The sequence below is a fragment of the Apteryx mantelli genome, chromosome 3 (genome assembly GCF_036417845.1).
Source record: "Apteryx mantelli isolate bAptMan1 chromosome 3, bAptMan1.hap1, whole genome shotgun sequence".
Classification (NCBI taxonomy): Eukaryota; Metazoa; Chordata; class Aves; order Apterygiformes; family Apterygidae; genus Apteryx; species Apteryx mantelli.
In genome coordinates, this window is record NC_089980.1 from 14,320,338 (window position 1) to 14,345,124 (window position 24,787).

At 42.2% G+C, this 24,787-nt stretch overlaps 1 protein-coding gene across 1 annotated transcript in view; it reads left to right on the forward strand.

The window, feature by feature from the left end:
• Positions 1-2,286: 2,286 nt before the first annotated feature.
• Positions 2,287-24,787, forward strand: part of LOC106494997 (pseudouridine synthase 10) — a 37,413-nt gene continuing 14,912 nt past the window's right edge. The window contains exons 1-8 of the mRNA XM_067292731.1: positions 2,287-2,313; positions 4,497-4,633; positions 6,040-6,306; positions 8,113-8,199; positions 15,331-15,365; positions 18,254-18,365; positions 19,852-19,913; positions 22,586-22,631. Coding sequence (XP_067148832.1) covers positions 4,508-4,633; positions 6,040-6,306; positions 8,113-8,199; positions 15,331-15,365; positions 18,254-18,365; positions 19,852-19,913; positions 22,586-22,631 — 735 coding nt within the window. The 5' untranslated portion in view covers positions 2,287-2,313; positions 4,497-4,507. The remainder of the gene's footprint in view (positions 2,314-4,496; positions 4,634-6,039; positions 6,307-8,112; positions 8,200-15,330; positions 15,366-18,253; positions 18,366-19,851; positions 19,914-22,585; positions 22,632-24,787) is intronic.

Sequence of the window (24,787 nt, forward strand, 5' to 3'; positions counted from 1 at the left end):
ACAGGGACTAAGCTGCCCTTTGTGGCCCCAAAACACAGTACTTGGCCTCTGTTTTTAGTGCCCAGAACAGTCAGCCTTGCCTCTGTTTCCAAGTCCCAGAAGCATGTGACTTCTTAGTCTCTGTTTCTGGACCTGACAACATACAACTTGGTCTCCACTTTGAGGATTAAAAATGGCCAACTAAGCCTCCATTTCAGGCCCCCAAAACACAGCCCTTAGTTGCTGTTTGCAACCACAGAACAGCCAACTAAAAACCCCTGTTTCGGGCCCCTGAACGCAGGCCTGAGCCTCTGTCTTCAACCCCCAAGCAGCCCCTGAAGCCTCTGGTTGTGACCCCAAAACACAGGGTTTCATCCCTGCTGCTGAGCTCAAAAACACAGGCCTTGGGCACCTGCTTGAACGCAGAGCCTGGAGCCCCCAAAACGCAGCATTTGGCCCCTCTGGGAGACCTGAAAACAGCAACCTTGCCTCTGTTTTCAAGCCCCCCGAAAGCCCCCCGTGGCCGCTGTTCCGGAGCCCAAACCCCCGGGAGTTAAGTCGTGCTTCCAGCCCCAGGAGCAGCCGGGTTCCCTCAGCCCATGTCCGGCCCCGAAGCCCCAGACTTGGTCCCGTGTCGCCCTCGGCCATGTGCGGGGCCCGGGGCAGCAGCCCCAGCCCGGGCGCCTCTGGGCCCTGCTTGGGAGCTGGGCCGGGGCGGCCCCGCGGAGAGAGGAGGGCCCGGCCCCGGGTGCGGGGCAGCCCGGGAGGGGGGCGCCGGGTTTCGGCCCTTCGCGCTTTATTCCCCGGCCCGGCGGGACACGAGCCGCGGCGGGAGCCGCTGCGCTGCGCCGGGCTGCGGCGGCTCCGCAGGGGGAAGCAGGGCCCGGCTCCGGCCGCCGCAGCCCGGCAGCCCCAGCCGCGCTCGCAGCCCCGGCCCCGGCTCCCCCCGCCCGGCCCCGCGGCCGAGCCCCCCCGCTCCTCACCTGGGGCCGCCGCCGCCGCCCGCCCGGCCCCGAGCGCCCGCGTCGTGACGGAGCCACAGAGGCAGCGAGCGGCCGCCAACCGCGAGGCACCGAACCGAGCGCGCCGCCCCCGGCCCCGGCCCCGGCCCCTCCCGGCCCCGCCCCATCCCCATCCCTGCTCCCTCCCGCCCCGCCCCCTCTGCTCTGGCCCCGCCCCTCCCGGTCCTCCGCTCCCCTGGCCCCGCCCCCGCCGCCACGCGTGTCACGAGCGCGCCGTTCTCGGCCCGGCCGCGCGCGCTGGGCTACGTCCCGGCAGCGCGGGGGCGATCGGCGGGTGCCGCTGCCCCGCTGCGGGCCCGGGCTGCCCGTGTCCGGCCCCGGCGCTGCGCCCCCCGCGCCCGCGATCCCCGTCCCGGGCTGCAGCCGCGCCGGCCCCGGCGGCGCGGCGGGGACCCCGCGCTCGGCTCGGCTCTGCCTGCCGCGGGGGCCGGGGCCGGCTGAGGGCGGCTGGGGCGGCGCGGGGGCGGGCGCGGGCCGGAGCGGATCTCTCCGTGTTGCTCCGTGTTGGCTGCAGCCCGGTGACGGGCGGCGGCGCGGGGCATCGTCCCCCGCCCCCCCCCCGCCGGGACGGAGTCGCGCGGGGCTTCGCGGGGCGCCCGGGGGCCGCGGCAGCTCTGCCGCAGCGACAGAAACACACATCTCTCTTTCCCCGCTCCCGGGAAGGAGGAGGCACAGCTTCCCCGCTCCTGCAGGCAGGCACCCCGACGCATCCCCGCACGGCTTTGCAGTCCCTAGGACAGCACTCCCGGCGACACGGCAGCTTTACCGGCGCGTACACCCGCACCGCGCTAAGCATCAAGCCTCCCGGAAGCAAACACACGTACGTTCGGAAGCCAGCGCCTCTCTAGCTAGGCTGGACGCCTTCATCCCCTCTCCCCACTGAGGAGGGGAAACAGCAGGAGACCCCCCCTCACCCCCCCCCCGGACGTGCACACGATCCCTCAAAAAAGTGGGACAAGCACCCCCAAGGAGACAACCCCGACGCCCAGGCCACCCGAGCCACCGCCCGGCTGGCCGCGACCTTTGAGCCCCCTCGGCCTGCGGGCAGGGGCCGGGGCCGGGCAGCCCTGGCCCGCGGCGGGGGGGGGGGAGACCCAGGCCGGCAGCGCACAGCCCGGCCGAGCGGCGCTGCGCTGCGCTCCCCCGCCCGCCCCTCCGTCCGCCCGCCGGCCGCGCGCAAGCGCCGAGCCACCCACCGGCCAGCCTTCAGGCAAGGCAGAGGACGTCGAGCGCCGATCGATGCCCTCTGCCTTGCCGCTACCTCGGCCTGCTCGGCTCGCCGCAGTCCTGCTCGCTGCGCCCGAGCAGCCAGGTGCGGGGGACGAGGTCGCGCGTGGATCGCGCCGCGGGGGGGCTCCGAGGTGAAGGCTTCTCCGCGGAGCGTGGGGCGGCGGCGGCGCGGTCCCCATCCCGCCTTCCCCCGCGCTGCAGCCCTCGCCTTTCCCCGCGCGCCGCGTTAGCCCCCTCTCTGCGGGGGGGGGGGCTCTAACGGTTCCAACGGTCGGGGCGCGCGCGGCGTTCGGCGCGGGGGTGGTGGGGGAGGGGAGGGGAGGGGAGCTCCGCGCGCGGGGCTCGCCCAGGCGCTGCCGCCGCTGCCCGCCGAGCCTGCTGCTGCGTGGGCGGGTGCGTGGCGGCGGCGGCGGATGGCGCTCCCCGCCGAGAGCCGAGGTGTCCGCGCCGCCGCTTTTGCTTCGTGGTTCTTAGCCTGGGTTTCGGCAGGTGCAGAAAACGCGTGAAATCCGGGACGTTGGGGGTGGGAGGGGGGGTTACGCGCTGAGAAAAAGGCTTCATAAAAGTCTGCGCGCGTCTTCCAGGCAGGGCCTCGACCCCGGCCTGACACGCGCCTTCGGCTTGTGCCAGACTGTGCGATTTTGACACTCAGCACATCATCACGTAGATTACGTCTGTAACCTCTTCTTGGAAATGAAAGATTTAATGAACTGCTCTGGTGCCTTTTTTTTTTGAATATATTGGTTCAAATGATTGTAGCCTGAGACATCTTGACAGTATGGTTCAAGTCTCATGAAGTGCAATTAAGTTAATATCTAAACATTAAAAAAAAAAAAAAGTGGGACCGGTCTGAAGATTTCGAGTAGTCCTTGGTTCTTACAGCCTACCTTGAAGAATCCATATCCAGGAGAAACTGAATTAAGTTAGGTTTTCCTGTGCTGTGAAGGTTTTGAGAAGGATTGAGACATTCATAAGACTATGCAAGGAACTCCTGAGTAGTATAGGACATTGGAGGTCTACCAGATTGTGATTGGCATGGAGAAGGCATATATATACTGCCTGTTCACCATCTCGTGATGTACAAGAACTAGGGGATATCAAATGTTGCTCAGAGGAGCTAAGCCTGAAACAAAATCAGATGGTTCTTCCTTCAGTAGGTAATAAGCTTGTGGAATTCCTTGTCAAAGGATGTTACAGAGGCAAAAAATTTCAAGCAGACTGGACAAGGATTGGAAGAAAGATCTGTTAAGGGTTACTAACAGGCAAACCACCCCAAGGTTAAGGAGATCCCCCAGACCCAAAATAATTGGAGACAGAAAGCTCTTGACAGAGGTGCAGCACATACTTGCTCTGCTTTTAATCTTCGTGTGGCATTTATTTCTGCCCACTGTTGGAGACAGTAGACTGATTGAACCCTTGCTCTGAACAACTCTGGTTATTCTTATATGCCCCCTCATGTTTCACAGATACCCAGTAAGGGTGAGTACCGCACTGGGGGTATTAATAGAGTCTCTTTTTTCTTTTCTTTTTTTCAAAAAAAATAGGAACTTAACTTTGTGGAGAGCCCATCATCAAGTTTCAGCCAAATAAAGTAGTCTGTTCTAAAGTACTGGGAGAGAGAGTGACAGGGAGTGAAACTAGCCATAATCTTATAAAGAAAAACAGAAGCCTGTCTGAAAAACAGTAGTCCCGTTGATTCAAAACCTTGTTATTTAAAAATATTTGAGATGAAGAATAGGAAATCTCAAAAAAATGAAGATGCTAGTGGATAGAAAAGGCTACCTTTGCCTTTTAGGCTTTGTATGACAGAAAGGGAGGGCATCAGTTTTTTCTGTGATTCTTAACACGTTAATTCTTTTGTTGCTGTGATTTTAGAAGGAATTTTCATTTTACATATGGCTTAAACAATAGGTCTTTGCTTCTTCCTCCTTCCCCATTCAGTAAAGTATATCATGCCATGTAATGCATTTTACTGAAGATGAAGCTCTGGTCAGAAGCTCAGCATACCTTCATCAGAACTCCTGACTTCTGGTTTACTTAGGAAGTAGAGAAGCTTTTCCCTGAGTTAGTGATCTTTTGGGATTGGTTCTCCCAGTCAATTGTGCCTTTGGTCTAAGACAATATGTACCTAAACGTTCTCTAGAGGACAAAAAGAAAAAAAAATTCATTGATTCAAAGTACTGCTAAGTTAAGTGAGTCCATTTCTTTTTTTTCTTTTTTTTTGAATTATGCTTATTCTAAGCTTTTTTTTTTTTTTAATTTTAGAATTATCCAGCATGTCTTCACTCACAGAAAAGGACAGACCTATTGTTCAGCTGTTATGGAACACTGGTACTTGCCCGCGATGTATTTTCAGGTTTTGCTGCGTGGGATCACAGACACCTTATAAACGTCCATACAAGGTTTCTTCTTTGTATTTCTGTTTAGAATATGTGAACATATGAATGCGGTGTTCTTTGCGCTACCTTGGATTAGAAGGACATTGTATTATTGGGCTCTTTACCTGAGAGGATCCTGCTTTGCACAATGAGTCATGGGAAATGACTGCTGCTTACACAGTGCAATTTTATTGGGTAATTACAGGAATGGTAGAATATAACAATTGTTGCGGGTTAAATGTTAAGTTTGACTGTGAAAGTTGCTAAGTGTTTCCTGAAAACACCAGAAAACAGGGCATATTAGCTTCTTCACAGTATGGCTCTATCACTTTGGAACCAGAACAGCTATGGCTGTTTTCTCTGTTCTTTTCCCTTTAGTATAAGTAACTAAGGAGCTTTGGGTCAGTGCAGCTGAAGCAGAGGAGGAACCACCTGTGCACCAAAGTTTTAACCTCATGTTGCCTGCTTCTTTTGGTAGAACCGATTAGGGTGCCATAACTTAAGAATTGCAGAGCACAGGTTAAGGGCAAGTTTTCCTTTTTTAATCAGTCAAACAGAGTGTTATTGGGCGTCCTTTTTAAGAAACCTTACTGCTGGAATTCAGTATTCTCCAAATTTTTCCTAAGTATGCACCATCATTCTTGCCCTTGTTCTTGTATTTGATGTTCCTCCTCTGGTTTTTGGCTATTTATTCTTCTTCCATGTTTTTTCTCTGAGACCTCTCTCATTGTTTAGTGCAAATAAACATCTCCATTTACCTGGTGTAATGCATATCCCTTGTCATTATGCTTGCATTTGAAGGTGTCCATCTTGATCGTTTCTACCGTCATTCAAGTTCAGACTCTCCGGAATTCATCTTTCATAGCTTTCTTCCTTATCCTTTTCCATTTTCTGTCAATCATTTGAGACGTGTTCATTCTGTATGCCATTTTTTATTGTTTTGGGTCTACCCAGTTTCCCTCTGAGTTGCAACAACACAATAACTGCTGTGTTTGTTACTGAAGACCTTTAATAAATCTTTCTTTCTGAACTACATTTTACCTCTCTCATAGTTCCTAAAATTCAGAGACTTGCAGGTAATTCTTCCCTGTCCTCACCAGCACACCCTTTAATTTTCATTTAGTTTTCATTGATTAGAGCTGGGGCCAAAGATAAATGCATTTCTGCAAATGAGGAATGTAAAATGCTTCTAGTCTTGTTGGATGATATGAAGAAGTCTGTTCAGTAAAAATCAATTCCTCTGGGTAACATTTTGGCAGAAGTACAGCTTGGAGCTTTTTTATTGTGTAGATGTTTTTTGGTATAAATTACAAGTTTTTAATTACACTAAGGCTGAACTGGAATAGTTAATACTGCCTTTTGGAATGTGTTTATAAACATTGAAGAAAAGAAGAAAAATCAACAGCAGTTATATTTGTCTTTTATGTTAGGATTTGATGAAGGAGTTGAAAGAGTTTCTGAAAAATAATCCAGAAAAAGAGGATGCAGTTTGTTTTGAAGTAGCTGATCCACCCTGTAAGAGAATCAGACTTGAAAACACAGAAGAGAGGCCTGATGATCTGAACCAGAATGGAGTGCTCAAGCCGATTCCTTTGGTTAATGAAGAAAATACTGCTTTGGAGAGCTCAGCTGTGAAGGTTTGCAATGTGTGTTTGGGAATTCTTCAGGAGTTCTGCGAGGTGGACTTTGTTAAGAAGGTAAATAATCAGTTCTCGACCTGTATATGTGCTTTTCTTGGAGCTGGTGTGTGTTGGAGCCTGCAGTATAGGTCTGGTGATGAAAACCCTGTACAATTAAACAATCACCAGCAAGATATGGGAAAACAAACTGAAACATTTACTCATTTTGAGTGTTTGAGATGTAGATGGCGCTATTCAACTACATACTACTAACTGACATGGTGTTTGCATACCTCTTGTGCAGCTGGGAAATAAATTTTATGTCTATGTGACCATATTTTACCCAGGCTTGCCTTAATGTAACTTAAAAAATAATAATTAAAAAAAAAGGAATGCAGGTGCAATGGAATGACTGATTAGAACACATTTTCCAAAGCAAAGGACTAATAGATACCTAGTTATATGAATTTAGGTGACAATACAGGGTCAGCTACTTAGGGTACAACTAAAACCTCGTCGTAAATGATGACCTCTCTCCACTTTTCTCTGTGATGGGAGAATGTGGAGGCATCAAATGCTGTGCTGTTCAGCTTAACTAGATGCTCTTAGTGTAGTATAACACTGTCTTTACCATATACTAATATTTAGAAAGCCACAGAAGAAGAAAATGTTTCAATGGCATAACAGATTGTAGATGCTGGAGGAAGTATGAGTTAGGGGAGAATAAGGGCATAATGACTACTGCAGACATCATCTCTGAGGAATAAAATTGCTTATGTAACAAGCTGAAATATCAGCTGGAAAATCCCACTGCAGTTGAGGTGTTTAAGTGTTTACCAAATAAGTTAAGTGTAAACCAAATTTAAAAGTATTTGGTTTAATGGCATGAATATATCTAAAAAGGAGACTAAATAGAAAGCATATTTTATAGTTTCTGTTGTTGCAGTGAATTTTTTGCAGTTTAGAAGAAGTTTTAGAAGTTTCTTTTTCGTTTCCATTGCCAGAGTATATATATTTTTATGGATCCCATTTTTAAGACTTGTTGTTTCAGATTCACACTTTTGAGTAGAGATGGAAAATCTGACAGCATTTGTTAAGGCCCCACAAAAACTGATTCTCTTATAAGGAAATTTCCTTATCTGAGATGTTGATTTCATCTTGAAAGCTGAGAACCAGTCTTTGTTAGCATTCACTAAAATCATTGACATGTTGGGCATTTTCTCCATGTGTGTTTAAGCTTATTTTCAGTGAGACATCTAACCATTAGCTTTTACTTTAAAATGTTTCAGGAGTGTGTAGGTTCTTGCTTTATTTCTAGTGGCAAATTTGATTTTTATATCAAAGCACATTAGAAATCTAGGCAACGTTCCAGCTTACGTGTGTAGTAATTGCATACTAATCCTGAGAAAACACAGGCATTCTGTTGTAAACTGAAAGATGAAATATTGCATTCTATTCTGTTACTTTGAAGAGCAACGGAATTAATACTGTGGATACCTGTTTGTTCCTGCATTATCCCAGGACCTTACACATTTGTATTGTTGTAGAATTCTATCAGTGTCATGAAGAAAAACATGCTGAGCCAACTCTTCTAGCCTTTGATCACTGGGGTATAAATCCTTATACCAAAATTTATGCACGCAGTTGGTTTTAGCCTTAAAATACTGAGTTAGATTGTTTCGTAATGCTGCAGCAATAAGGATACCATTTAGTAGTATACTCTTACAAAACAAAACTTGTGTTTCAGTAAGTTGTTAGAGATTACTCTCTTTTGTGTATTTGACATCTATCTGAAAGTGTATTAATATGGATTTGCAGTGATTACACTAGATTATCAACTGAGTTTCATTGCTGTAGTTTAATATTAAAATCCTTCTCTTGCAGGTGTGCCAAAAGGTTAAGTCCGCTGACTACCAGTTTACTAGTTTTGTATTTTCCGTATCCCTACCCCCACAGCTGTCTGTTAGAGAGGTAAGTGTTTACAGATATTTCTTTGTTACTTAAATGTGTAGTAAAGAAAGTTACTTGGGAACATGCAAACTGGAGGTGGTTTGATTTTAATTGCTATTGTTTTAGAAGAAAACACATGCTTAAAGTGAAGTCTGTTCTGCTCTTTTTGCCAAGTATTATTTTAATTAATAAAGTGTCTGAGTCACTTCAGATTTCAGTTAGCCCAGGAATACATCTGAAAAACTGAAAGGAGTTTCTTTAAATCCTTGGTGTATTGCTCCCTTTGGTACAGATGCCAGCTCTGCTTTGTGGATCTTCTTGGAGAAGGAACTGCACAGCTGGTGCCTTTCCTGAAATAAATGATAATTGGTAGTGCAGAATGCAAATGAAGGAATTTGAAGATGAACCCTTTAACTCTGCGGTATTTTAAATGATGTAAAAATATGTATTTTTAATAGTCACCTGTCCTGGGCATTGTTGAAAATGTAAATGAATGCAGTTGTAAAAGTATTAATTTTGACAGCAATTTTAATCAAGCTTAAATTGTTTACATTTCAGTCATTTAAGTATAGAAGGCAGCAATAACATGGACAGGTATATAACTGATAGTTTTTTGGAAAATTGAAGACGTATACTAAGCATAGTATAGCACGATCAATAAAGCAACAGTTTTTGCTTAGTTGTGAGGCATTTTACAATGTTTACCTGCTTTCTGATATAAAGTGATGCAAAAATACTGTTGTAAAGAGCAGCAAGTAAATCTTCAAGACAGATGCCTCCTGTGGTAAGATGTAATAGAAGCTTCAGTGAATGTGGCAGAATGAAGTGTAGGTCTTCTTGGATTTATATATAAATCTGAAGTGAGGTCTGTTCTTATCCTGCACAGTTTGATTGTTAAATAACCTACTACACTTTTAGACTTGAATAGCAGTGTTCTGGTATCTTGGGCAAATATCAGTGCAGTAACTGCATTGGGCTAATGTATATTTTACTCTAAACCTGCTTAACATAAGACTTTTAACTCTCCATCCTAAATTAAGCATACTTAGTGTGTTCACTTCAGCTGCCATTATGTGTAGCAAAAGAATACCAGCACAAATTGCTTTGTGCTTTCTGGCTGGATAAGCTCTTCTTACTCCCATCACATCCACCTTTAACCTAACAGCTACAGTTTATCTAGCTTAAAAATAACCTTTTTTATTCATAGTTTGGCTATATAATTATAGAGGTGAGGAAAGAAGAATTTGGTGCTACTGTTCTTTCACACCCTCCCGGTGGGTCTTTGCCATAATGCCTCAGTAGAGGGTGTTATTGCATTGCAGTTCTAGCTCGGTCATGTTCTCACACTAGCCCGAACAAGTAGAGCAAGTGTTTCTGCCTGCTTTTGAGGCAGTCTTGGCTGCAAGTAGAGGCTAAAGGTAATAGTTTGCTTCAAAGAGTTCCTCTTGCTGATTGAATTGTTGCATGTTGTCTAGTACCCAGTGGTGCTTATAAGAACTTTGTCTTCTAAGTGCAGTAAATTATCAGTTTGATAAAAGGGGTGAGAGGTTGCTGTTATTTTTATCAGCACTTTTACCTTTACAGCACCTTTACATCCACTCCCTTCAAGGTTGTTTCTTGCCGTTATGTTCAGGCAAGCAAACAGTACTTCAGCATGTGGTACAACCAAGGAATAAAAAGCTCTGGGGAATAGGTGGGGTGGGATGACTGAGTAAAAACCTCCAAAAGCAGATCTGCTGTCCTGAATTTCAGTTCAGCTGGGAGCAGGGCTGCATTGGGAGGTTCCTGCCATCCCTCTGTTCTACCCCCTGAGTCTTGCCAAATGCTAAAGCAGCTGTTAGTGTAGCTGTGCTCTAATTGAAGGGGTGAAAATAGGGGGAGGCAAGAAAGAACCCCTTCAAAATTGTGGATTTTTATTTACCATCTATCCATTTATCACTTCTAAAAATAATTAGTAGAAAAGTTCCTGTTTCCTGTTACAGAAAAGCAGCAAATAATACAATAAGGCCATATCCCAAGATGCTTTGTGTTGAAAAGATGATCTTTTGTTAAGTTCTTCTTTTAATTCTTTTGAACTGCACTGTACAAGAACACGTCATTTTATCATAAAAGGACGCCCCAAAGACAGCCCCCTTCCATTGACCTTTTGTATGACACACTGATTTTCTCTGACTTCCTTTAAAAAATTTCAGAAATTGTCTTTCAATATTACCCTCAACTAATTTAATGATGAGAGTTGTCATCTTGCCAAGCCTAAAACATAGGACAGGGCCTGAAGAAGAGTGGGACATAAAATTTACATTTACATAGTATTTGTATCTGTAATGCAAAGACTGTATTTCCTCTTTCTATAAGTAGGATATCTGATTAAAATAAATCATAAATACAAGAGTTCCAAGTTTATGTCAGACAAATATATTAGAATATGAAGTGAGTCATGCCCTTCAGAAAAGGTGACTATTAGCTATGTCTGTAGTCTCAGTTGTGATCCATCATCCTGGTACTTGCTACAAGGACATTGATGCAAATAGCACCTGTAGTCATTACTCCCTCTAGGACTGTGTATACCTCATCATGGAATTCCCCATCTCAGGCTCTTTTCTAATACAGTGAAAAAATGCAGTGGCTGGGATTGCACATGGTATTTCAACTGTTGCCACTGTGATCCCTCAGATAGCATTAGAATAATATCCTGCAGCTTGTAATCAATATAGTGCCTGAGCTAGCGTATTTCAGAAATATATTTGCTGTTAAGCATTGCCCTGCAGGCTTGAGTTCTGTAATGAGCATTTTTCATTTTCAAACCACTTCACAAACATAAAGTAATTATGAAGTAGAGGGGTCTGATCCCCTGCTTTGCATACAACTGGGAGAGAGCAAGGCAGGGGACTTGGTTGAATATAATTTGGAATTTGGGATCTTTTGGCTTCACAGTACCTTAATCTATTGTTTCCTCTTAATTGAAGGGGAAAAGTAATTTCTTTAATTCTCTTTCACTTTTGAAGTCAGGGGAAAGGAAATGAAATTTGATACATGGTCTCATTTTAGCATAGTTACAGGCAGAAGTTTTCTCTAGTTTGTAATTGTGCCCCTCATAATACAGGTAAAAGGGGTGAGATTAGCCACCTGACTGAGTACTAAACCTGCAAGTGCTTTAAATCAAGGAATATGAGACTGTTTAAATCAGCATTTGTCAAATGAAGAGTTCTAGACCTCGTTCTGTGCTTGTTGTATTCTCTAGTTAAGATGCATGCTCAAGGAATTTTGATTGGAAGCTATTTTTATTTATGATTTCATCTGCGTAATATGCAAACAAGATTGCGGTATGCTTCATAGTGTTTTGTGAGGCAGTCTTGCTCACATTTGCTACATATATAGTATAATGAATCAGTGAATTTGAGTAAACAGTATTCTATCAATACAATTACATTTATTCTGTTCAATAGGGTGCTGATTTGTGTATCATGTATCTAAAAGGTTTGTGTTCTCTCTCCACCATTCCTCTCTCCCCTTAGTATTTCTAGCACTATTTTTAAGATTCCCCCATTCTTTTAGGTGGACCGAAGGAAGGATAATAGAGATTTTTGATTGCGTTCTTCTATCAGTGTGTAAAAGTGATCTGTGACGTGGTTACTTTTGATTTCAACCAAAAGATGATGTGATCCTGATGTTGCTACTTTAAGTTTGAGAAATGTTTTCAAACTTCTTCATTAGAATTATTTCCTTGACAATAGAGAGTAGTTATTTTGACCGGGGTATTTTGGTTTATTTGCTTGTTTCTTAAAGCACCGTATATGAAGAATGAAAGACAGGGAAAGGATTTAAACTGCTGAAGAATGTAGATCAGTGATGTTTACTGCTTTTGAGATATGAAGTCTTTTGGACACCGCAAGTGTGTGGATGACTGCATGACAAGTTTATGGAATTGCCTTTCTCTGACTCCTTACTAGTAGCCTGCTGTCCACAGGTTGAAAACTACTAATCTTGATTTCTTGTTGTAGGCATGTAAGCAAGCTAAGCAACTTTGGTTTGGAATTCAGCTTCTGTGAGGGCAGTGAGACTGGACCTCCAGACTATGTATTGACAGTACAGATTCTGTTAGTTAAGTGACTTCTTGCCAGTCTTGATGGCTTTTTTTGTATTGTTGCTACTATTAGAGGAAGAAAGAACAGAGAATATTGTTGTTGTTGCTTAGTTATAGGAAGTATTTGGGGGAGTTTCTCCCTTCTTATTAATTGCTTTTGCACTGATAGGCGTTTTGTTGAAGTGGAAACATTGTGCAGGTTTTCTGAATACCTGTGTCCAACATCACTCTTGCCAGAAATATAAGCATATAAATTAGTGTTCGTAAAAGGTTTTTTTTTTCTTTTTTTCCCTAGACTACTATATTATCTTGTAATTAAAGGCAAAGATCCGTTGAGGTCAAAATTAAAATTATGGTTAACTGTAGTGCACTTCAGATTTGTAAATTATGTCTTCATTGTGGTGCAGAGAATGGGATTCATTCTTAGAGCACGCAGAGACAAAATTTAAAGCCTAAAGCACTAAACAATTACTACAGTGAAATAATAGATCATTCTGTAGGACCAGTGTGTCGGTCCAAAGAGAAGTGAGTGAGACTGCGAAGGGATGCACCTGTAAAAATGTTAGTTCCCCAGAGCAAAGCTTATGAAAGATATGCTTTTGGAAGCTGTTGGCATAGACAGTGTCGTTCTTTGGAAGTCTTCAATTTCTGATCCTTTTTCATTTTAAGTCATGTAGGGCTGCATTGATTTGATGGCTGATAGTCCCTTGTGCTTACTTTTGTATTCTTCCATCATACCTTCACACCACTGGTAGTTTTAATTCTACTTTTGACTTTTGTTACAATCAATGGTAATTCTCATACTGCTGTGTTCTATTCCTTGGCTGGGACACCTAAGGGATGATATAGGGTCATCTTTCTTTGTCGGTGTCACTTCATATATATACATATATATGTATACTTTACATATATAAAGCTTCCAGATGAGATGAGTAGAGTTTGAGAAAATATTTACAGTGCTTGGATTGAGGACAGTCAAGCTTTAGAGCAGGTTGTCCAGAGAGGTAGTGCATTGGAGACCTGGCTGGATAAAGTCCTGAGCAACCTTGTCTGATCTTATAGCTGACCCTGCTTTGTGCAGGAGATTGGATAGAGACCTCCTGAGGTTCCTTCCAACTGAATTATCCTGTGATCATTCACTTCAAGCAAATACTAATTTGTGGAAGCTCTATACAAAGGAGTGCATCTGAAGCTGCAGAAGGTGATATTCACAGAAGGTCTGCAGAAAGCAACAGAGGGGCAGTTGGGAAATGAAAAAGAACTCAGGGTGAAATCTGCCCATGACTCTCAGATCAGGTCTTCTAGCAGTTTCTAGATATGCTGTCTGGTAAATAATTGTTAGTGAACTCCGGAGTTTATATCAAAAGCTGTCTCTGATTTCTAATATTATTCCCTCTGTTCCTCAACTTTTTCCGTATTCAGCTTATGTCTCCCAAACTAAGTGGTATGATTTAAATGAGGGGGCACTCCTCAGGGAAAGAGATTGTGATTACCATCAGACCAAGAATGTTATTTATTTCATGTTTTGTATAATAGGTGCTGCTTGTTTTTGATTTTTAATTTATATGCCAAATCAATTTTCATATATGGGACCATCCATTTAGATATGTTTTTTTCATTTCTATATATGGTAGATAACACTAGTTGCACTTGACTTAGGCTGTCAAAGTCTTTTTTTTTAGTTATAGCGTTAATAGCAAGATTCAAAGTGTGTTTAATGCAGCCTAATCTTCTTTTAAGAGCAAGGTAGGATTTGTGATGAATTGGCTGTGCCTTTGCAAAATGATGCCTTAGAAAGATGCACCATTTGTTCTGGAGAGCTGGGTCTTCCCAGTGTCTTTTATGTCACTTTCCAGATCCGTCCAATAGCAGACTGAATGCTCATTAATATTCAGTAATACTAATTTGTTTTTAGTTTAGCCAGATATACAAGTATATTGTATGTCACTGGAAATGTTTTAAAATGGGGTGATTTTTGATCTGGAACTAGTTTTATCAATAAAAGAAGCCTAATTGTTTGCCTGTGTGGGATAAAACCAGTCATAAGCGTTTCCTGTGTTCAGGACTTGTGCTTGCATACATTGAAAGTTTAAGTATACTGTAGTCAGAACACCTTTTAGTTTTGCCTGTTTATCTCCGATTATTTTTCAGTATTTCTCAACTGGAAGAGTTGTCCAAAAAAAGAGGGGGGAGCTTCTGCGTTTTTTTTTTTTTTTACGTCATATGCCATATACACTTGTTATTTCAAAAAGGTAGGGTGAAATTTCAAATGTGATAAATGAGAGAAGTGGAGGGAGGAGTGCGTAAAAGTGAGAATTTTTATAAGAGGTTTAGATAGGACATAGAAAATCATATGACAGACTAGCTTTGGAAGGACTCTGTTGGCTAACAATTTAAAATCTAGTGAGCAGTGAAGGAGAAAAATAGCAAAGTATTTGAGAAACAGGAAAACTTAGGTTAGCATACAAGAAAAGAAATCTTTTTTTTTTTTTTTTTTGAAGTCTTCCTCTGACTATCGGCTTTTCGATGTCCAGAGTTTTTCGTATGTCGAATTGTCCTAGGATCTGATCTGAGTTACTGTTACTGGGACAGTGTGTCTCACTCGAAGAAGTGTACTCTTTCTGCCATAAGACTGGCTTTTTGTTTTACAATTATACTAAGGCTTCCAGCTGATGCAATGGGTAATTGATTCAATTTTCTGTTCCTCAAAAGACCTTATCTTTGTTTCTGTCAGGCAAGAGATGGGAGAATAGACAGTAAAGTAGGGAACAGCCCATACTCACAGAGCAAAAGATTCTTTGAGCACTTTTGGAGAAAAAGAAAGAACCTTTCTTTAGGTCGGCTTGCCTGGTTAGTCTATAGAGGAAAGAGCAAACCCCAGTTCTATCCTCTACACTTCTAAAGCAAATGCTAAATTTAAATCCTAGTACTTAAGTTTTTTCCTGAGCTTTGTAAACTTTAGTTTTCTCTTCTGTTAACAGTCTCTGAAACAGCTGGAGTATTTTTGAGCCTGAATTTCACTTGCATTTTTTTCTCTCTTCTTCCTGGGCATGGCTGATGACCTATAGCGTGCTGCTTGGCTGCTCGTAAAACAGGAAACGGGGTGAGTAATTTCTTTTGGCAACCTTCATACCACTTCTACTACAGAATCCTCCAGATTTAGAGAAAGGAGAGATGCTCTTCCTATAATTTTTTTCCAGCATAGCAGTAATGAGAAATTGCTTATTGCAGTGGACCTGCTGAGACATGTCTGTTAGGAGAAATTTATGACCAAGCAATTAATACCATATTTTCAAGATCAAGACAGATACTTTCATATAAAGGTGCTTCTTCTAACGGTTGTGGAATATGTAGACTCATTTCCTCTATCCTTGGCCAAGATTGTTACTTATTTTGTCCCTTCAAAGCTAATCATCAGGAAATTCAGAATTGGGATGTGCTGTCATTTTATTTGTTTTGCTTTTTATTGTCCATAGCTTTTATTGTCTGTCTGACAAGCCTTCTTCACTATTTGTCTACATAGATATTGAGCAGAGTAGTAGTTGATTTTATAATTTTGTTATAATGCTGTTGTCCACTTTACTGGTTCTTACAAAGGATAAAATGACAGCTGGGGTTTGGTGTATCCTGGTTTGACCTTAACTTGGGGTTTCCTGTCTCATTTGCCTTGTACTGTGATATAGCTAGGACAGAGCATATGAATGTGGAGTGTGGGCTATCTGTCCAGTTGTACAGCTTAGAGCTACCTTAACGCTCCTGAGAGTGCCATGATGACATCAGTGAGCCAGATTCATCTTGTGCACAGAACATCATGAAATACAGACCCTTCCATTTTGTCACAGAATTAGATTTAGCTTACTTTAATAGTGACTGAAAACTGTTAGTCAGATAATGGTGAAAAGTCCATAGTTAATGTCTCTGACAAACACGTTTATGTGTAAAATAGGTTTCTATTGCAGATAAGTTGGAAGCTGAGACTTGAACAGGAATCATACGAACTACCCTTTCATTCTTAAAACTGTGTTTTATAAGTTCGTTCTTAAAAAGTTGTAACTTAGAAAGTAAAAGTACTTCAAAAAGCAAATGGAAAGAAAGTTTCTTTCATTCCTGTGCCTTAGCCTCTGATAGAAAAAATTCTCTCTGATGTTTTGAAGGTGTACCTTTGGCTCTCTATCATTCAGTTGACTAAGACTACCAACCATTGTACCAATAAAATGGTAATAATCTGTGTCATTAATTGTGACTGGACTAGAGCTATCAAGTCATTTAATACCAGCTATCAGAACTGGTGTCACAGGGTAATGCCTTTGTTATTGCTTCCCTGGGGGAAAGGCTGTAAAATGGTAAGCTAGCTGAATGGTTTCCTATGCTTTAGGGAATACATGAATCATTCTCTTCCAGGTATTTTTTCTGGGTATTTGGGAGGTAGCATGCACTTTGAAAGAGCTTGCACTTCTGCAATAACTACTAATTCATCTTAGTGTGCAACTTTTCATGTGCTTTACATCAACATAGAATTTTTCTTTTTGAACTGAAAGAGAATGGTTATTCTGGGTAATTCAGCATCACCACTTACTTGCATTCAAATAAATCTAGTTCTTACACTGTTAAGTTTTATAATATCAAAAACTCTTGATTTAGCTACTTGGATACATGAATAACTGGGCTACAGGTTACATAAGATGGTTACAATAAATAGTTACAATACATTACAAGTTTGAATTAAAATTTTAGTTTTGATAAGGATAATAGTAATCAAGCATAAACTTGCTATTGTGCTTTCTCCAGCTTCCATTTTCTAGAATTATTTTTAAAACAGCAGGCGTTCAATCCAGGGACAATAGCTCTGAGATACTAACATGGTGTAGTGAGAAAGATATTAGTACAGTGTTTGCAAGTTAATTTTGACCCTTCTTTTATACCTCAGTGTTTTGATATCAGTTTAAGGGCCTGATTCCTTGCCTACTCGAGGACACTCCCATTCCTGGCCAAATGAAAATGTATAGAGCTATTATGAGTGGATAATTGTCTCTGTGAGCAAGATGAAAGAAATCTGTTGGGCTCAAAGTTAGTTGAGGATACTGGATTAATTTTTGGTGGAAGCCGTGTTGGCTGGAAGTGCCATTCTGAGTTAGAAAAGCAGAAAAAGACAGAGTAAAAGATGATGAGTCACAAGTGGATTGAAATCATTTAGTGGCGTCTTCACAGGCATCTGCTCTTTTACATTTCTCTCTCCAAAGGCAAAGACACAGGAGTCGAAGTCTGGTCTTGTATCTAGAGAGTCAGTTGTGCCTGTCTCAGCGGGATCAACTGAGATTGTCGTGTGGGCTTTTATCCTTAGGAATTTGCACCAGTTGGAGTTCGTGCCTCCTTTAATGAAGAACTAGATGGTCCTCTTAACAACAGAATTCAAACATACGATTTTTTTAACAAAAGAGCTACGTGCATGTCTCTTTCTAAGCTGTTCTCTAAGTGGACTCTGGGAAAGCTTTTACAGCTTTGAATCTATCATGGAGCTATGGCATGGGTTTCCACAAAGCATGTTCTCACATACAACAGAAAGAGAATCTATTTTTAAATTGTTAATGAGAGAAACGTAGGAATGTATGGCCAGAGGCAGGAAAGAGGCAATATAGTCTTTTTGACTTTGCTTGAGCTGATTGTAAAACAACACCCTTAACTACTCCCAGCCACACTCTTAAGTGTCTATTGGAAGCATCTTACCTGGAACCACTGTCCGGCCTTATTGTTTTGTAATAATAAACAGTTTATTAATTCAATACAAACATTCATTATAATCACAAGAGACCATAGAACAGCCTTTCATTCTTTCGTGCCGTGGTCTGTATGCTTAGTAGTTTTGTGCTTTTTATTTGTGCTTTGCTTGTTTGCCTGGGACTAGTTACTGAGGTTTGCATTGGAATATCATGTCATGTATCTATCTTTGAAAGACTTCTGTTCAAGTTATTATTTCTTATGTATGTGATTCAGAAAACTGGGACTTTCCTTGGCAAAGGATGACATTGTTCAGCTGAAGGAAGCTTATAAGTGGATTATTCATCCCCAGTTGTCGGAGGAGTTGGGTGTTCCTGCTGATGGAAAGGTGTTGTATAAATAATGAAAATTTTCTTTCTCTCTGTCTGTGTCTCTCTGTTGCTCTCTCTGTCGCTCTCTCGGTCGCTCTCGGTCTCTCTCATACCGATGGTGGTACATTCTCATTAAGCGATAAATAAGTTGCACTCATTTTATCTTCAAAGTAGGGGAAAGTAGGGAAAATTCTTTTAACTTGAAATCTCCCAGCCTCAGTACTAAAGGATCCAGTATCCATTTTTGTAGACAGACACCACTGCAATGACTGAAGCCACTGCAGTCTTGTACTACATCTCTTGTTCATGGGCAGCCACCCTCCTCACACGTTCCTTCTTGGCTTTCCCGTTTCTGCCAACACTGTTACTGCTTTGTGAGATAAATTGTTCAGGTTGTTAGCATGTTATATTCTGTGAATAGAATCTATCTGTGAAATGCCCTTTAGGAGGAAGGACTGGTCCTTTTTCACTTTAATGGCTGCTAGAAATAAGCATGTTGGAAGCTGTGATTCCAGTAAACAGGTAGTAGGAATATTATTTTCAGACCCTATTTTCAACTTTCAGATTCCGACTAACATTCCTAAATGTCTATAGCTTTACTTGTCATCAGGCACTAGGATTGACCCCAGAACTAGACTCACTTAGTCTTTACCTTGATTGTCAACTTCCATAATAAATACAGATTGTCTTTTCCACGGGGTGCTAATTGAAAGCATCCTTTTTGTCGTAGTGAAGAGAGAGTTGCTCAGTTATCCTGAAGAGGATCCAAGGAGAAACAGACTTCATGCATACTTAGTTAGCAAAAGCTCTACAACACTTACGTACTGAGCCACTCCAGACATTATTGTACAATAAAAGTTACTTGTCTAGTGCTCTTTATCTACAAGGCACTTGAATATTACCCAATCTTCTCAATAGCCCTCTTGAGGTATACTGGTATCTGAATAACAGAAGTAATGAGTGTTGTTTGCCTAAGGCCAAAGAGGGAATTGGGGGTAGAATTGAGATTACACTAGAGTTTCTGGTCTAGCTGTCAATCTGCTAGGACATGTTGCCTTTCTTTGCCCCAAGGCCATCTAATCATTGCAAACGAAGCCCCCTGCCAAAATTTTGCAGTGGTGGCTACTAAAGTTTTTTTTAATCTTTATTCACGCTATGCCCTGCTCTCCCAGAAGGTTTGTTAAGTTTAGTGACCCTAATAGGCTTTGCGCAGATACTGTCTCTGACTCAGTTCCCCCTGTGCAAAATGGGGCCGGGATCTATGATGTGTAGGTCACTCATGTTTTTAAAGTGCTCTGAGATCTTTGGGTGCTACAGAAATGCCAATGCTGTTATGATGCAAGATTTACTATCTTTTTTTTTTTAGATGATGTTGCAGCATAAATGGGTTGCTTTCTCTTTTCTCTACTTCTTCACTGTTTTCCTAATATTTCAATAAGGATGCTTGAGAGTATCCTCTCTATGCTTGTTTAACAAACTGTTACCTTCCTTTTTTTAATTTAGAGTTTGTTTGAAGTTAGCGTGGTGTTTGCTCACCCAGAAACAGATGAGGAGTGCCATTTCCTGTAAGTTTTGATATAAATAACAAAGATCTTTATCTAAATATTGTGCAACATTATTAGTCTGGATTTGCTACAAATGAGAATTTGCAGTGTTTATAAACTAGAACTGGACCTGAATCTAAACCTCCTCTTAGCCATATGGAGCTGCAAAGTTTAAAATTGTGACATGTCTATGTGGTTAATTCTGTCCTCGAAGGCCAGTAAGCTCCAAAGTTGTCTAGAGCTAGAAAGAGAGCATTCTGATAAGTTGTTCAATTTCAGGCATTTTCAAAGTCATTACCTTCTTCAATATAGTTGCATCATTTTAAAAAATAAATTCCAATAACATACTTGGGAGAAAAAAATCTTTTTAGGTGATGCCTAGGTTTTTCTGATTTTGTAGGAGACTTAGTTGGGAGGAAAGGCACAGAAGTGAATTTGTCCAACTTAGCTGGTCCATTAAAAAAGAAAAAAGTTCCCTGGCCACTGCATGTAGTCATTTTTGGCCTGGCACAATAGAGCATCTGCTATTTAAATCCTTCTTTAACGCAAAGAAGCAAAATATTTCTGGGAATTTAGCTACCGTTTAATCTGATTTCTCAAAATCTAGTAGTAGTATATTCTGGATAATTAGGTACCCTCTTCCTGTTTGCTGATGCTTCCTGGAAAACTAGCGTTTCACTCAGTTTCATCACTTGTGCTCCTGCTATGTGTTAAATCCTGTCATAGAAAGAGGCTTCCTATAGAATTTCTCTGACCTGTGTGCTGCATGGTGGCTTCATACCTTGAGACTAGAAATTACCTTTGCAGCCTTTCTAGATGTTTCTGCTTTTACACCTTCTGGCAACTTGTCATCTCTGCTTAAATGCCTAATCTGCCACCTTCTTGCTTTTCAGCAACTGCATTCTTTGTATGTCTGGGGAGAGGGGTGGGGAGGTGGGAGGCCTGCTATGTGATGGGCCTGATATTAGGAAGAATTGATTGCCAGCGTTTGCTTAATTTCCTTCCTATCCAGCTTCTTCAAGACTGGGAAAAAGGGACAGAAAGCAGCAGGGCCAAACTGCAATTCTAAATACTGAGAGCTATAGTCCAGTTAAAAACTCAGGACTCCAGATCCTACATCTTTTTGTTCTTACGTAGTTTTAGTTGATCAATTCTTGTTTCTTACAGTACTCTTCCTTCGAAACCTAGCAACTCTTATTTCCAGCTTTTCCTTCCAGTTCTTTGCTTCTTTTTGTGACCTTTCAAAAATGTTGAGGCAAAGCAAGTAAGAGTGCCAATGTCAGTCCTCCAAGAGCAGTAACTGGAGGGGTGAAAGTTGTAAAGAAGTTCTGTCTCTTCAGTTCCATGTTCCAACTACTCGAGTCTATTCCATGTGACTTGACAAAATCTCTCTATTTGCCTTCTCTTTGTAGCATACTGAAACAGTGATTAAGGTTTTAGGTAATATGCTGTTTCTTCAGAAAAATGTGTAATTTCATTGCATGGTAGTTTCTCAGGTATCAGGGCATACCATGGGAATGGCTGGCTCTGGACATATTATGGGACATTAGTTTGATTTCAATATAAATATGGTAAATTTGGTAATTGTCAGAGCTTAAATAATGACAGCTGTGTTTGTTGTGAAAGGAAAGTAGGACCTCATCTCAACTGGGAGAAGGCCTCCCAACTCCAGGTATGCTTTTAGATTAGGTTTCCAAAAATGGCATCTGCAATTTCTTATCTCTCAAGCTGTTTTTATACAACTATATGTAGGTGGGTGTGCTAAAAGGACCCTTGGCTTGAAGTGGAAGATTGAATTGGCTCTTGTTAGTTTATCTGGAGATCCTTATTTAAAGGAAAGGTGATATTGAAATTCTGAAAGATGGAAGTTGCAATGCTTTTTGTTACAAGCAACTTTCCTGGCTAGCTTGTGTAAAAACACCAAGAGGTCGTTTGTTACCTGCTTCCTTTCAATATGAAGTAATTGCAGAGGCGTTGAAAAGGAGCAGCAAGAAATGCTAAACTGTGTTGTAGGCTAGAAATCATGTCTAATTGCATACGTAGAAATCCACTAATAGGAACAGCAACTTCCTCTACAGTACTCAGAAAAAAGTTTTTTCTCTGATTTAGCTTTCACTTTCATGAAGCAGCCAATAGTTTCCTTTCAAGAGTTTTAAAGAGGCAAAGTGCAAATAATATCAAACACCTGGCGTTATTTTTTCTGTAGTAAATTGAATATTCCTATCCAGAAGCAGCAACTCAAATCTCTGATTTGGATGTGTCTAGTTTGCAGTGTGCATTGCCTAAGAACAGCAAATATAGATTTCAAGATGTCAGCATACCTTGCAGAGGAGCTAAGCATTAGTCATCACCATTGTTGACAAGGATTGAGGAGGACTGAAAACTTGTGTGCTTTTCCATCCCATCTCAAAGCTGACGCAATTGTGTTGGTCAGAGCAAAAGAGATTTACACAGCTTTGTTTATGATTTATCTGTCCTCTAAAATTTCTAGATCAAGTAACACACACCTCCTGTCATTTGTGGTTTAAGATAAAATTAATTTAAAAATCTGCTCCACCCTAAGTTGTAGAAGTGAGACATTGGGCTTTTCTGTACAAAGATTAATCTAGGTACTTGCTATGCTTATAAGTCCTTTTTTTTTTTTTTTTTTTTTTTTTTTAAGAATAACAACTAATTTTCATTTTTGTATTTAGAGCCACAGCCTGTCCGGATTGTTTCAAACCAGCAAAGAACAAGCAGGTAGGATCTCACTGCTGTTGCAGTTCTTCTCTGAAATCCAGAATTTCATGGCAGGAACTATAATGAAGAGCTGGATGATTGGCTCAGAGAGTAGTGGTTAATGGGTTGTACGCTACCTGGATGCCTATGGGAAGGTCAGTGCCACAGGGCTCTATCCTGGAATCTGTCCTATTTAACATCTTTATCAACTACCTGCAGGAGGTTGTGGAGTGCATTCTTGTCAAGTTTGAAGATGACACCAAATTGGGAGAACTAGTAGATGCGCTCGCGGGCATCTAGACAAGTTGAAGGAATGGGCTGACAGGAACGGTATGAAATTCAGCAGTGACAAATACAAAGTCCTGCATCTGGGAAGGAGTAAACTCTGACAGCAACACAGGCTGGAGGCTGCCGGGCTGGGGAGCAGCTCTGTTGAAGAGACCCTGAGGGTCCTCACAGCAGACAGCAAGATGAGCATGAGCAGCGTGCCCTGGCAGCAGAGAAGGCCAACAGCATCCTGGGTCTTATTAACAGGAGCATAGCAAGCAGATCAAGGGAGGAGATTATTCTCTTCTACTCAGCAGTCATGAGACCACATCTAGAATATGGCATCCGGATTTGGACCATCAATAGATGAAAGACATCAATAACTTGGAGTTCAGCAGATGACCACCAAGACAGTCAGGAGGCTGGAGCACATGCCCTAGGAGAAGAGGCTGAGGGACCTGGGCTTGTTCAGCCTGGAGAAAAGAATGCTTCGGGGAGGACCCAGTGGAAGCCCCCAATACCTACAGGGGGGTTATGGGGAAAAGGGAGCAAGGCTCTTCACAGTGGTGTGTTGTGGGAGGATGAGAAACAGTGGGTGTAAGCTGAAACAGAAGAGGTTCAGACTAGATATAAGGAAAATCTTTTTTCCATGAGGACAGTCAGACAATGGAGTGGGCTACCCAGAGAGGTTGTGTAGTCTTCATCCTTGGAGGTTTTCAAAAAACAACTGGAAAAAACTCTGAGCAACCTGGTTTGATCTCATAGCTGACCCTTCTTTGAGCAGGAGGTTGGTGGAGACCTGCGGTCCCTTCCAGCCTTATGATCCTATACTTGGCAGCCTGCAATGGCATTGTTTTGGCAGCAGGCCTAGCTGCAACTTTGTCTCAGTTTCTTTCCTTTAAGGACAGTGAGCTATGTTCTGTTCATCAGGTGATTTCTTCTTCTTGAACATCATCATTGCTGTTTCATGACAGGCATGCTCCCCTGCCCATCCAGTTTCTTCTCTCTGTGTGCAATAGGATATATATTATCCCTGTCAAGTCTGCTTTCTTGTACAGACATGTTCTGCTCTAAATTTCCAGGGCTGCTTAGCTATCTGTGACAGAAGTTCCTAAACTTTATTCCCTTGCACACCACCAACAGTGGCAGCAGCAGCAACTCCTAATTTCCCAAACAAGGACTTCAGTCCTGTGTTTTCATTTACTGTCCCAGGCCTACGTAAAGTAGGACACCACCTCATCCTGTTACTATTCTTGTTTCTCCTATACTAGGAACTTCAACACTGTGCTCTCTGCCTTAGCCTCACTTGAGTTGGAAACAACAGCACCTGGCTGGGCATGAAAGGACAGTAGTAGTGGCAGGAGCACCTCACCCTTGTGAACTGACGCTGCTTGGGACTTTGAAGTCACTTGCCTTCCACAGTTTGGGAACTGCCAAGCTTTAACATTCAGCACTCTTATTTCTAAGCATGAATGAACTTTAGAACCCTGTAAATGGATTTCTACTCAGCAGTCTTATTTTCAGGAGAACTAACTACCTACTGGCACTGAGATAAAAGTTAGGATTTAGGTGCTTAACTCTTTGAAAATAGGGATGCTGGTTTAGATTTCTATTCATGGATTTAGGATTCTTTTTTTTAATGTCTTTTGCAAATATTGAGCTCCTCAGTGCTACTTTTTTTATTCTTGCTTTTGCATACTTTTGTATATCATCTGAAATAAGATAGTTTCCAGAGATTTACTTAGTGTTTCTTTCAGCTAACCAAGGGCAGACATAGCAACTGAATATTTTAAGGAGCTAGAATGGGTATTTTTACCTGCTGAAAGTCAGTGGAACTTACTCTTTTTTTTTTCCTGTGTAAAAACAGAGTGAGAAAACAGATAATACTGTTCATACATGTCTTCTAGAAA